At 37.2% G+C, this 12,229-nt stretch overlaps 1 protein-coding gene across 1 annotated transcript in view; it reads left to right on the forward strand.

Moving 5' to 3' along the window:
* The window catches only part of znf704 (zinc finger protein 704), a 58,911-nt gene extending 50,591 nt beyond the window's left edge, over nucleotides 1-8,320 (forward strand). Inside the window, exons 5-9 of the mRNA XM_057828145.1 lie at nucleotides 1,867-1,967; nucleotides 2,031-2,301; nucleotides 2,360-2,494; nucleotides 4,483-4,574; nucleotides 4,653-8,320. Coding sequence (XP_057684128.1) covers nucleotides 1,867-1,967; nucleotides 2,031-2,301; nucleotides 2,360-2,494; nucleotides 4,483-4,574; nucleotides 4,653-4,767 — 714 coding nt within the window. The 3' untranslated portion in view covers nucleotides 4,768-8,320. The remainder of the gene's footprint in view (nucleotides 1-1,866; nucleotides 1,968-2,030; nucleotides 2,302-2,359; nucleotides 2,495-4,482; nucleotides 4,575-4,652) is intronic.
* Nucleotides 8,321-12,229: the final 3,909 nt, after the last annotated feature.

The raw sequence follows: 12,229 nt of genomic DNA on the forward strand, positions 1-12,229 counted from the left end.
TGTAGACTCCAAAAGTATGTGTGTATATATATATTAGGGCTGTCAAAATTATCGCGTTAACGGGCGGTAATTAATTTTTTAAATTAATCACGTTAAAATATTTGACGCATTTAACGCACATGCCCCACTCAAACAGATTAAAATGACAGCACAGTGTAATGTCCACTTGTTACTTGTGTTTTTTGTTGTTTTGTCGCCCTCTGCTGGCACTTGGGTGCGACTGATTTTATGGGTTTCAACACCACATGAGCATTGTGTAATTATTGACATCAACAATAGCGAGCTAGTAGTTTATTTCTTGATTGAAAATTTTACAAATTTTATTAAAACGAAAACATTAAGAGGGGTTTTATTACAAAATTTCTTTAACTTGTACTAACATTTATCTTTTAAGAACTACAAGTCTTTCTATCCATGGATCGCTTTAACAGAATGTTAATAATGTTAATGCCATCTTGTTGATTTATTGTTATAATAAACAAATACAGTACTTATGTACAGTATGTTGAATGTATATATCCGTCTTGTGTCTTATCTTTCCATTCCAACAATAATTTACGGAAAAATATGGCATATTTTATCGATTGTTTGAATTTGGCGATTAATTACGATTAATTAATTTTTAAGCTGTGATTAACTCGATTAAAAATTTTAATCGTTTGACAGCCCTAGAACGCTTATGACAGATGTCATGAAATGTCATCCGGCAAATTATGTCACTAACTGCATTTATGTCCTGGTTGGATCTTTTACATCCTTTCAAAAGTGAGACAATTTGACGGATAGCACTAAATGACATCTGTTATAAGCATTCATTTATGGTCATGAGAGTGTCATGTCATAATTACAATGGTCTAATGACAGTCTTATGGCACCATTGTCAAATAAAGTGTTACCAAATACCATAACTGGCAATTAATGAAACAACTGGAACAGCAACTGAAGAAATAATTAGCACAGAACATGAATGTTGATTATTATTTACATCCCTAGTGCTGTAATGCATGCTAGGAGGCATGTTGTGCAACAACAGTATTGGCAGCAGAGGTTGACTGTCTTCCTCCAAGGAAGCAGTGATGGGGAAATGAAGCTTCTTGAAGCAATGAAGCTAATTGGTTCAAAGCTTCACGGTGGTTCATTTGGTCTTATGACAAAATTTTACAAATTTTATTAAAATGAAAACATTAAGAGGGGTTTTAATTTAAATTTCTATAACTTGTACTTACATTTATCTTTTAAGAACTACAAGTCTTTCTATCCATGATCGCTTAAACAGAATGTTAATAATGTTAATGCCATCTTGTTGATTTATTGTTATAATAAACAAATACAGTACTTATGTACAGTATGTTGAATGTATATATCCGTCTTGTGTCTTATCTTTCCATTCCAACAATAATTTACAGAAAAATATGGCATATTTTATAGATGGTTTGAATTGCGATTAATTACGATGAATTAATTTTGAAGCTGTATTAACTCGATTAAAAAAATGTAATCGTTTGACAGCCCTAACATATACTATATATATATATATATATATATATATTTATTTTTTCATTACTTTATTTTCATTATTAAATCTTTTTTTTTTTTTTTTTTTTTTTTTTTTTTTTTTTTTTTTTATTTTAATTAATGAATACATTTATGAATGAATAAAAAACTCTGGTTATGAGCCCAAGTAAGTAAGTTAAAATTCCCTATTTTGTTTTTAATGACAAAAAAATAATATATATATATATATATATATATATATATATATATATATATATATATATATATATATATATATATATATAATATAGTAGTAATATCTAGCAGTGTCAATGGTAGCCATTATAAAGGGCTAACACTGTTTGTGTGCAGAACTCCATGAAGGTGATGTTCAAGTGCCTGTGGAAGAACTGCGGCAAAGTTCTGAGCACGGCCGCTGGCATCCAGAGGCACATTCGCACCATCCACCTGGGGTAGGCTGAGCACGCCCTGGTCCCGCACCCTCCGCCGGCTCACCTCTCGTTTTTTTGGTTCAGGCGCAACTGCGACTCGGACTGCAGCGACGGCGAGGAGGACTTCTACTACACGGAGATCAAACTCAACACGGACGCGTCGGCCGAGGTCCCGGGCGGTCTTTCGCCTGCGTCGCCCTCGGCGCTTGCGCCGCCCCGGCCGGACGGGCCGCCGCCCTTGCCCTCGCCCCCGCCGCCGCCCTGCACCAAGGAGCCTCACGCCGGCAGCGCCACGCCGCTCAGCCGCTCCGCGCCCAGCGCGCTCTACCTCATCCACGCCGACCACGCCTACCAGGTAAGGACGCGCCCCCTTAAACCGCTCCCTGGCATGACCCGGTGACCTCCGCCCTTAGGCCACGGCCCCGATGTCCATCCCGTCCAACGGCGCCCCCGCCGACCCGGCGTCGTCGTACAGCTTCACGCCCACCAACGGATCGGGCTTCAGCATCTCCTGGCAATCGCCGCCCGTCGCCTTCACCGGCAACACGGTCAGCAACTACCGCAAGCCAATATTTGATCCGTTGACTAATCACCAGTTATTAAAGACTACAAAAATAGGAAAACATTAACTGTTTTATTCCTTTTTCAGTTGTGTTTTTATTAAGAAAAATAAACTGTACATTTAAACCCAAATATTTTGTTTATTCGTTTATTTAATTTCTAATCAATTTTCTAAATAAAGAAATTAGAAAAAGGCATTTTTAAAAATGGAGATAAAATACACTTTATTGCTTTTTATAAATAAGGTAAAAATATTTTTTTAAATAACAGAAAACCGGAATGTTTACTGATTTTCATTGAATAAAACAGACGAAAGAGTGTTCAGTTTTTTCTTTTTTTATTTAATTGAAAATTAAGTTAAGATAAATTTGAAAAATTTTATTATTTGTATTAAGCTATTAATTTGTTTATTAAGTATTTTAAATTATTAAAGAAAATATAAATACACATTTATACATATAATAATTAAGATTATTTACAGTTTTTAATTTTTTTTAAAGTTAAAACATAGTTTTAAAATATAGAAAGAAAAGTCAATATTTAGTTTTTTTTCTTTTTCATTTTAAATATTGATAATAAAATATACAAATAACTCATTTTTAAAGGAATAAATAAATATACTATATATATATATTTCATTACAGTAATAGAAAATAATTAAAAATTATGTGATAATAAATATAATAAAAGAATAACAACTAGATTTAATAAGACTTATTAGATTTGATTAATTAATTCTTCAAATGAAAAAACAAATTTCTAAATATAAAAACTATGTAGGGGGAGAATTAAGAGGCCCAAAAAAATACGTTGGTTTGAAAAAGTGGTATGAAAAAGTATCTGACCCTTTTGGAATTTCACATTTCTGCATAAAATCACCATCAAATGTGATCTGATCTTTGTCAAAATCACACAGATGAAAATACAGTGTCTGCCTTAACTAAAACCACCCAAACATTTATAGGTTTTCATATTTTAATGAGGATAGCATGGAAACAATGACAGAAGGGGGAAAATAAGTCAACCCTCTGCCTAAGGAGACTTAAAGAGCAATTGAAACCAGTTTTTACCAAACATTTTAAGTCAGGTGTGTGCCCAATCACTGATGACTGGTTAAAGCTGGAACAGCTCACCAGCAGCGACACCTCATCCCCACCGTGAAGCATGGTGTAGGGAGCATCATGATTTGGGGCTGTTTTGCTCCCTCAGGGCCTGGACAACTTGCAGTCATTAATGGAAGAATTGATTCAAAAGTTTATCAGGAGGTTTTACAGGAAAACCTGAGGCCGTCTGTCAGACTGTTGAAGCTAAAAAGAGGATGGATCCTGCAACAAGACAATGATCCAAAACATAGAAGTAAATCAACTTCAGAATGGTTTCAGAAGAACAAAATACACGTTCTAGAGTGGCAAAGTCAAAGTCCAGACTTGAAACCCATTGAGATGCTGTGGCATGACCTAAAGACAGCGATTCATTCCAGACATCCCAGTACTGGACTACAGCAATTTTGTCGAGAAGAATGGGCCAAGATTAGTCCTGATCGATGTGCAAGACTGATCTGCAGCTACAGGAAGCGTCTGGTTGAGGTTGTTGCCGCCAAAAGAGGGGCCACAAAATATTAAGTGTGATGGTTCACTTACTTACTTTTCCCACTTCTTTCATTGTTTGCATACTATCCTCATTAAAATATGAAAACCTATAAAGGTTTGGGTGGTTTTAGTTAAAGCAGGCAGTTTTTTTTTCATCTGTGTGATTTTGACAAAAATCACATTTGATGGTGATTTTATGCAGAAATGTGAGAAATTCCAAAACGTTCAGATAATTTTTTATACCACTGTACATTACATTCATTCACTGCCACTCTTCCACTTCAAATGGATTGGATGTTTACTAGAGATAAACGAATTCCAATTCCCAGCAGACGGACGATTGGACGCCACATGATTAGACGTCTACCTATTTTTTTTTTCCTCAGGTGTCACCCAGTAAGAGTCAAGGCTTCGCCGAGCAGCGCTCCCAAACCATCGCCGTCCTCTCCTCGCCGCCCAGAGCCACGGCCGCCCTCAGGTAGCCGCATTTCGACCGCTTATTCATCACCCGCTCCGAAACCCCGCTCCTCATTCTCCTTTGCTATTTCGGCATTAGTCGTAAAGTGCGCGGCGAAGGCAAAAAGTGCCGCAAAGTGTACGGGATGGAGAACCGCGACATGTGGTGCACCGCTTGCCGTTGGAAGAAGGCCTGCCAGAGATTCACCGACTAGACGCCAACCTCCCGTCCAGCAGGTGGCGCCGAGCCCAGACGTTCAACGTCATTCCCGCATTTCGGGAAAGTGCAGCTAAAAAAAAACGTCAAGGAAAAACCACGCATTTCCGGCGTACTTTTATTTGTCGCTTTGTGTTTTGTTCATTTTTTTGAGAGGGTTTTTTTGACGTTTTTGAGCCGAAAGGAACATCGTAATGTATTTGTTTTCGTTTTTTTCTTGAAAAGATGATCTTAAATCACGTCCTAGCAAATGCCCCCTCCAAAAAAATCGAGTAGCAATTTGCTATAAAAGTCGGGAACCAACTTTTTGAAAAAATATTTGTAAAGTTCGGGTTTTTAAAAATTGAACCTCTAAAAATTAGCTGAAAAAAAAACCATTTTGCTAGCTTTTTGAGAGACAATTTGTCAATGTTGTTTCTGAGAATTTTGTAAATTTCCGCTCTTTTTAGAAAGCACTTTTGTTTGTCGAAAATGGCTCAGAAAATTAACAAATTTTTGTTTTTGCGAGTTTGGGAAAATTCGGGAAACAATGCCGATGAGAGAAAAAAAATCCTGATGTTCAAAAGTAAGATAAGCTAAGCTAGCTAAGATTGTCAACTCAGCTAGCATAGCATAAAAAACAGATATTTGTAAGGTTTTTTTTTTTTTTTAGTGTGCACTTTTTAACATTTTTGGGAGAGCAAAAAATTGAGACAAATATCATCTTTTTCATCTCATTTTTTTAGGTTTTCAACATTATTTTTTTTCAAGAAGGAACATTGCATGTTTTGTTTTAGCTACTTAGAAGCAAACATTCAAGCAACGAAACAACATTGTGACCATTTTTGACCAAGTTTTCAGCTTTTTGAAAATGAAAAAAAAATGATCCAAGTGAAGAAACTTTTGAACAAGACCAGCTTTTGATGCTACAATTTGAAGGAAAAGTCAAGGAACAACTTTTTTGTTTTTTATTTTCTAACAAACGGAGGGAACATTTAGACAAACTTGGACATTTGGAACTGAATTTTTTTTTACCAGTTCTGGAATGAAAATATCTTGGGATATTTCTTTTTTTGTAATCGCACGAGAAAACTTTGCAACCAAAAGTTTGTTCATTTCGTTCGATTAGCGTTATGCTACGTTACCATGTTTACGCTTGTTGATGTTTCTTCTTCGGTGAAACCGAGACCCACGGGCGAAAACGTTAAAAAATAAAAACAACAAAAAAAACGCCCTCCTCCGCAAAATCATTCTTTCATATTTTCTTTTTGTACGAATTTTGATGCTAGCATGCAAAGGAGGAGGGCCTCGAACCAAAAGCAAGCACTTCAACAGAGCACTTGTTCAATTTTTGTTAGCGCCTTAACATCACTCCCGTTTTAAAAATATATCTAGGTGTAAAAAACGGGAAGAACTTTAAAAGTTAGCAGCCAGGCGGGGGAAAAAAAAGCACTTGATTGCATTTTTTTAGTCATTTAGCGTACGTCATTTTTCGGTTTTGATTGTATATTTTTGTCGCTAGTTGACGCAAAACATTAAGATAGCCCAAAAAACGTTTACATATTTTTTTGTATTTTTTTTTTTGCGACGTTACTAACATTTTTGTCCTACTTTTTAACCTGTTTTCGCTAATTTTCATTTCACTAACCGTCGTTAACATGTAAGTAATTGTCGTCCGATATGCCCGTTTCCGACCTCCTTAAACACGACCTGTCGAATGCTTACAAATAGTAAAGCTCGTTGTACTGCTTCCGTGCATTTTCGTCAGGGGAAAAATATTTCCAGGATTTGACCAAAAAAACGTTCAAAAGTTTCAATTTTGAAGCTTTCCATTGAAATATACAGTATTCCGTATCTCTATTTTCCGATATGTTTTCGCGTTGTTGATCGATGGCTCGGCGACGCCGGGCCGAGGTGCTACGTTAGCCGCTAACCAGATTCATTTGACCAAGTTGGACTGTAAAACGGAGCGGACGCCATCTTGTTCAGATGGAGGTGCTATTCCCGCCAACGGCTGCCATCTTGTACGAATTGTTGTTGCTGTCGAAGATGAAAATAAAAAACACCTGACTCAAAGTCCATCGAGTGCACTCGCCAAGTGCCAGAGGTATGAATGACATTTTTTTGGGTATATTTCAGTCCAAGCAGAACATTCAAAGTGATTTTCTAAAAAAAAGAATCAAGGGGTGTTTGATTGCTAATGTTCTTCCTTTCCTGATAAATCATGCTAAAAATGATCAAATTTTCGCTAATTTTAGCTTAAAAACTTGGCTAGGTTTTCATTTTCAGTTATCGGAATCCGCTAACGTCAGGGCTAACGTGATTAAATACGTCGTTTATTTGTTTGTAGTTTATTAGCTAGCTCACAGGGTGACGCGGAAACTACCTAACTGATTTTTACGATGTTTTACGCTATATTGGGGAACATTTTTAGCGCGGACAGCTTGAGCTTCCAAATAAAGGTGCACGAACAGTCATTGTTTGACATTTTGAGGTTATGAGGGCGTTGAAAGGTGAAAATTTTATTTGATTAGCCAACAAAAAAATGACTTGTCGTAATAGCGGTGAATGCGACAAAATAGTATTGTGTTGTAGTATTTTACAATGATGGCCAAAAGTATTGGCACCTCTGCTATTCTGTCAGATAATGCTCAATTTCTCCCAGAAAATGATTGTAATTACAAATGCTTTGGTAGTAATATATTAATTTATTTAGCTTGAAATGAAAACAAAAAAAAAAGACAATGAAAAAAAAAATTTAAATCATGATCATTATCATTTTACACAGAACTCCAAAAATGGGCCGGACAAAAGCACCCTTTGAAAAATCATGTGATGCTTCTCTAATTTGTGTAATTAACAGCACCTGTTACTTACCTGTGGCACATAACAGGTGGTGGCAATAACTAAATCACACTTGCAGCCAGTTAAAGTGGATTAAAGTTGACTCAACCTCTGTCCTGTGTGCATGTGTGTACCACATTGAGCATAGAGAAAAGAGAGAAGACCAAAGAACTGTCTGAGGACTTGAGAAGCAAAATTGTGAGCAAACATGGGCAATCTCAAAGCTACAAGTCCATTTGCAAAGACCCGAATGTTCCTGTGTCTACCGTCCGCAGCGTCATCAATAAGTGTAAAGCCTACAGCACTGTAGCTAACCTCCATAGATGTGGACGGAAAATACAAATTTACGAGAGATTTCAACGAAATATTGTGGGGATGGTGGATAAAGAACCTCGACTAACATCCGAACAAGTTCAAGCTTTTCCACAGTCCGAGGGTACAACTGTGTCAACCCGTACTATCCATCGGCGTCTGAATGAAAAGGGACTCTATGGTGGGATACCCAGGAAGACCCCACTTCTGACCCAGAGACATAAAAAAGCCAGGCCGGAGTTTGCTTACACTTAACTGAGGAAGCCGAAATCATTTTGGAGTAAGTATTAGGCTGAGGGTGCCAATACTTTTGTCCGCCCTACTTTTTGAGTTTTGTGTAAAATGATAGTGATTTTTTTTTTCCCATTCTCTTGTGTTTTTTCATTACAAGCAAAATAAATGAAGATATTATTACCAAAGCCTTTGTAATTGCAATCATTTTCTGGGAGAAATTAAGCATTATCTGACAGAATTGCAGGGGTGCCAATACTTTTGGCTAGCACTGTGCTTATTGGCTGCCATTGAACGTGTTAGACGTCCAATCTATTTGAAGTGGGAGGGTGGCAGCGAATGAACGAACGTTCATTCGCTGCCACCCTCCCACTTTAAATAGATGATTGGACACCATGTTATTGGATGTCTATCACTGTCAGTGTTAGCTAATATGCTAAACAGTGCAGCTAAGCTAAGAGCGTCTACACTAGATTCAGATCGAAACTGGATAGGGACTTAAATTTGAGATCAAATCAGGATCATTTCTGGAACGTTTAAATAAGAATACCAACTGGTTCGCGTTTACTTTTGTCAGCACAACATTCGTCAATTTGTAACGTACCGTCAGCGACGTTAGCTAACATGATTTCCGGATTCCCGAATGTGCCTTGATTGAAATTCCGGAGCCAACGTTCTCCTGGAAGCGGCGGGAATGTTTCCAGGTTGGCTTCTTTTTATTCCCGAACGACCTTGGGAATTTTGCTGTCGTTATTTTACGACCATTCTGCGTTCAAGTCCCGTTTTTTGTCTCCCCCTTCTCGGCAAGGGCTTGTACATAATTCCGACGTCAGTGTCGTGGTTGGATTTTACGTCCGCTTATTCGAGGGAATCGCTGGAACCGTGATGGATTTTTTTTTTTTCCGCAGCTGGTGAATATGCAACCGGGACGATCTCGTTAGCCGAAACTACAATCATAACCTCAAGAATTCAACACACATGTGGTGTAAATACGATAACAATTTGAATTCTTTTATAAGACTTGCCTATGTCGCATGTGCATGCTAACGCGTTGAAATTAGTTTAAAAGGTTAAAAAAAAAAAATTGTGATGTGTTGTTCATGTTTCCGATTCGAGAGCAAAGTGTCACGCGGAATCTTTTGAAAATGTTTGCCACAAAAGAAATTTTTCATTTCCCGCCAAAACATTTCGTCCAGTTGCTATTTTTCCCCAAGAGAAATCATAAAAGTTGAAATGTGTTTCTATCCTTTAAAACAAAAATCTCCATTGTCTTAATGTAGTTTAGCTTAGCTGAAATTAGCAAAGCAATTTTAATTTGTTCATCTCTCATTTTTTTCGACCCATTTTCATTCATATCAAAGAAACGTAATGATTAGCATAACAAGGACAATAAATAATTTACTTGTAACTGGACATTAACTGGCGAGGCTAACGTTAGCCGTGAGGATTCACTCTAATTACTGTGGTCGCGTATAAAGTATTAAAAAAAAGTATCAGAACCTTTTGGATTTTGTCACATTTCTGCATAAAATGTGATCTGATCTTTGTCAAAATCACACAGATGTAAAAACAGTGTCTGCTTTAACTAAAACCAGCCAAACATTCATAGGTGTTCATATTTTAATGAGGATAGCATGCAAACAATGACAAACGGGGGGAAATAAGTAAGTGTACCCTCTGCCTAAGGAGACTTAAAGAGCAATTTTTAACAAACAATTTAAGTCTGGTGTGTGCCCAATCAGTGATGAGGGGTTTAAAGCTGCCCTGCCCACTATAAAAAACACACCGGGTAAGAATTGTCTTGATGAGAAGCATTGTCTGATGTGCATCATGGCGATTAAGGATTGTTGATTTGTATAAAGCTTGGAAAGGATACAAAACCATCTCTAAAAATCAGGATGTTAATCAATCGACAGTCAGAGAAGTTGTCTACAAATGGAGAGAGTTTGGCACTGTTGCTTCTCCTCCAAGGAGTGGCTGTCCACCAAAGATGACGCCAAGAGTTCAGCGCAGAATACTCAGAGAGGTAAAAAAAGAACCCCAGAGTGTCTGCTAAAGACTTACAGAAATCACTGGCACAGTCCAATATCTCTGTGCACACATCAACTATATGTAAAGCTATGGCCAAGAATAGTGTTCATGGGAGGACTCCACTGCTGTCTAAAAAAAAAACATCAACTATATGTAAAGCTATGGCCAAGAATAGTGTTCATGGGAGGACTCCACTGCTGTCTAAAAAAAAAACATTGTTGCTCGTATAATGTTTGCAAAAAGGGTTACCTGGACACTCCACAGAAGTTTTGGCAAAATATTTTGTTGACTGATGAAACCATGGTTGAATTGTTTGGGAGTAACACACAACGTCATTTGTGGAGGAAAAATGAAACAGCACACCAACATCAACACCTTATCCCCACCGTGAAGCATGATGGAGGGAGCATCATGATTTGGGGCTGTTTAGGTACCTCAGGGCCTGGACAACTTGCAGTCATTAATTGAAGAATTCATTCAAAGGTTGATCAGGATGTTTTGCAGGAAAACCTGAGGCCGGCTATCAGACAGTTGAAGCTAAAAAGAGGATGGATGCTGTAACAAGACAATGATCTAAAACAGAAGTAATTCAACTTCAGAATGGTTTCAGAAGAACAAAATACACGTTCTGGAGTGGCCAAGTCAAAGTCCAGACCTGACCCCACTGAGATGCTGTGGCATGACCTAAAGACAGCGATTCATGCCAGACATCCTACGAATCTGACTGAACCACAGCAGTTTTGTAGCTAAGAATGGGCCAAAATTAGTCCTGATCAATGTGCCTGACTGATATGCAGCTACAGTAAGCATCCGGTTGAAGTTATTGCTGCCAAAGGCGGGGCCACGAAATATTAAACGTGATGGTTCACTTACCTATTTTCCCCCTTCTGTCATTGTTTGCATGCTATCCTCATTAAAATATGAACACCTATGAATGTTTGGCTGGTTTTAGTTAAAGCAGACACTGTTTTTTCATCTGTGTGATTTTGACAAAGATCAGATCACATTTGATGGTGATGTCATGCACAAATGTGATAAATTCCAAAAGGTTCAGATACTTTCTCATACCACTGTATTTTGCTTCAGGACGACAATAGAAACTGGATAAAAATAATCCTTTGTAGCTAAACAAATATATATATCAAAAGAATGTGTTAAATTCAAATTAAAAAACTTTTCAAATTGGATGTTTTTACTTATGTCTTGAATAGTTCAGGGAAAAAGCTAGATTTTTTTTTTTTTTTTTTTTTCTTCTTCTTTTTGGATTGGGAACAAAAGAGTATAACCACTAGTGTGCTATATGGAAAAAAATAAATATATATATTACTATGAACAAAAGCCTATCTAAAACTTCATGGGCGTTCTGCGTCAAAGCTAAGCGAATGAAGCTAACATGTCGGAGCGGTTTGTTTTCTTGGAGCGCTCCACTTCAAGCACTTGCCATATCAACAAAAAGTGTATATATCAAAGTATATATAATGTATCTCGAATAGTACTCTATTGCACCCAGTTTTTTTTTTATTTTTTATTTTTATTATGATCATAATCAAAAGAAATATAAAGATGAAACCATACACACTGACTGTTAACTCCTGTCACGTATTTTTTTTCTCTCTCTCTATGAATGGTATTCTCCCCGTATAAATGTGTTTACTGACACTTGCATTGGTTCTGGTGCTGTTGTTGTTGCTGTTTGTACGATTTTTTTTTTTTTTTTTTTGTAATCCACGTGAGGTCACAACTGTGGAGATTTTAACAAAATTAAAAAGTTGGCTTTCTTTGCTGGCAGCTGTTTGTTACAAGTGGTGTCACGAGTGTTTTTTTTTTCCTCTTTAAACACCTACACGCACAAATTTTTTTAGGCTATTACATTCATTTGCCATGACGCAGGCAACTGACGTAATTGATATGCGTCCCGAAGTGCCGCTACAGGTGTTTTAATTAGCTAACTAACCGCGAAGTGACGAAATAAATTCTTTTTTAGTTTCATATTTTGCCATTTTTATGTATTTAAGTTGATATTTTATTTTAATGGCTAAATGAACGGGACGTGGTACATCCTC

This window comes from Corythoichthys intestinalis, chromosome 22 (genome assembly GCF_030265065.1).
Source record: "Corythoichthys intestinalis isolate RoL2023-P3 chromosome 22, ASM3026506v1, whole genome shotgun sequence".
NCBI lineage: Eukaryota > Metazoa > Chordata > Actinopteri > Syngnathiformes > Syngnathidae > Corythoichthys > Corythoichthys intestinalis.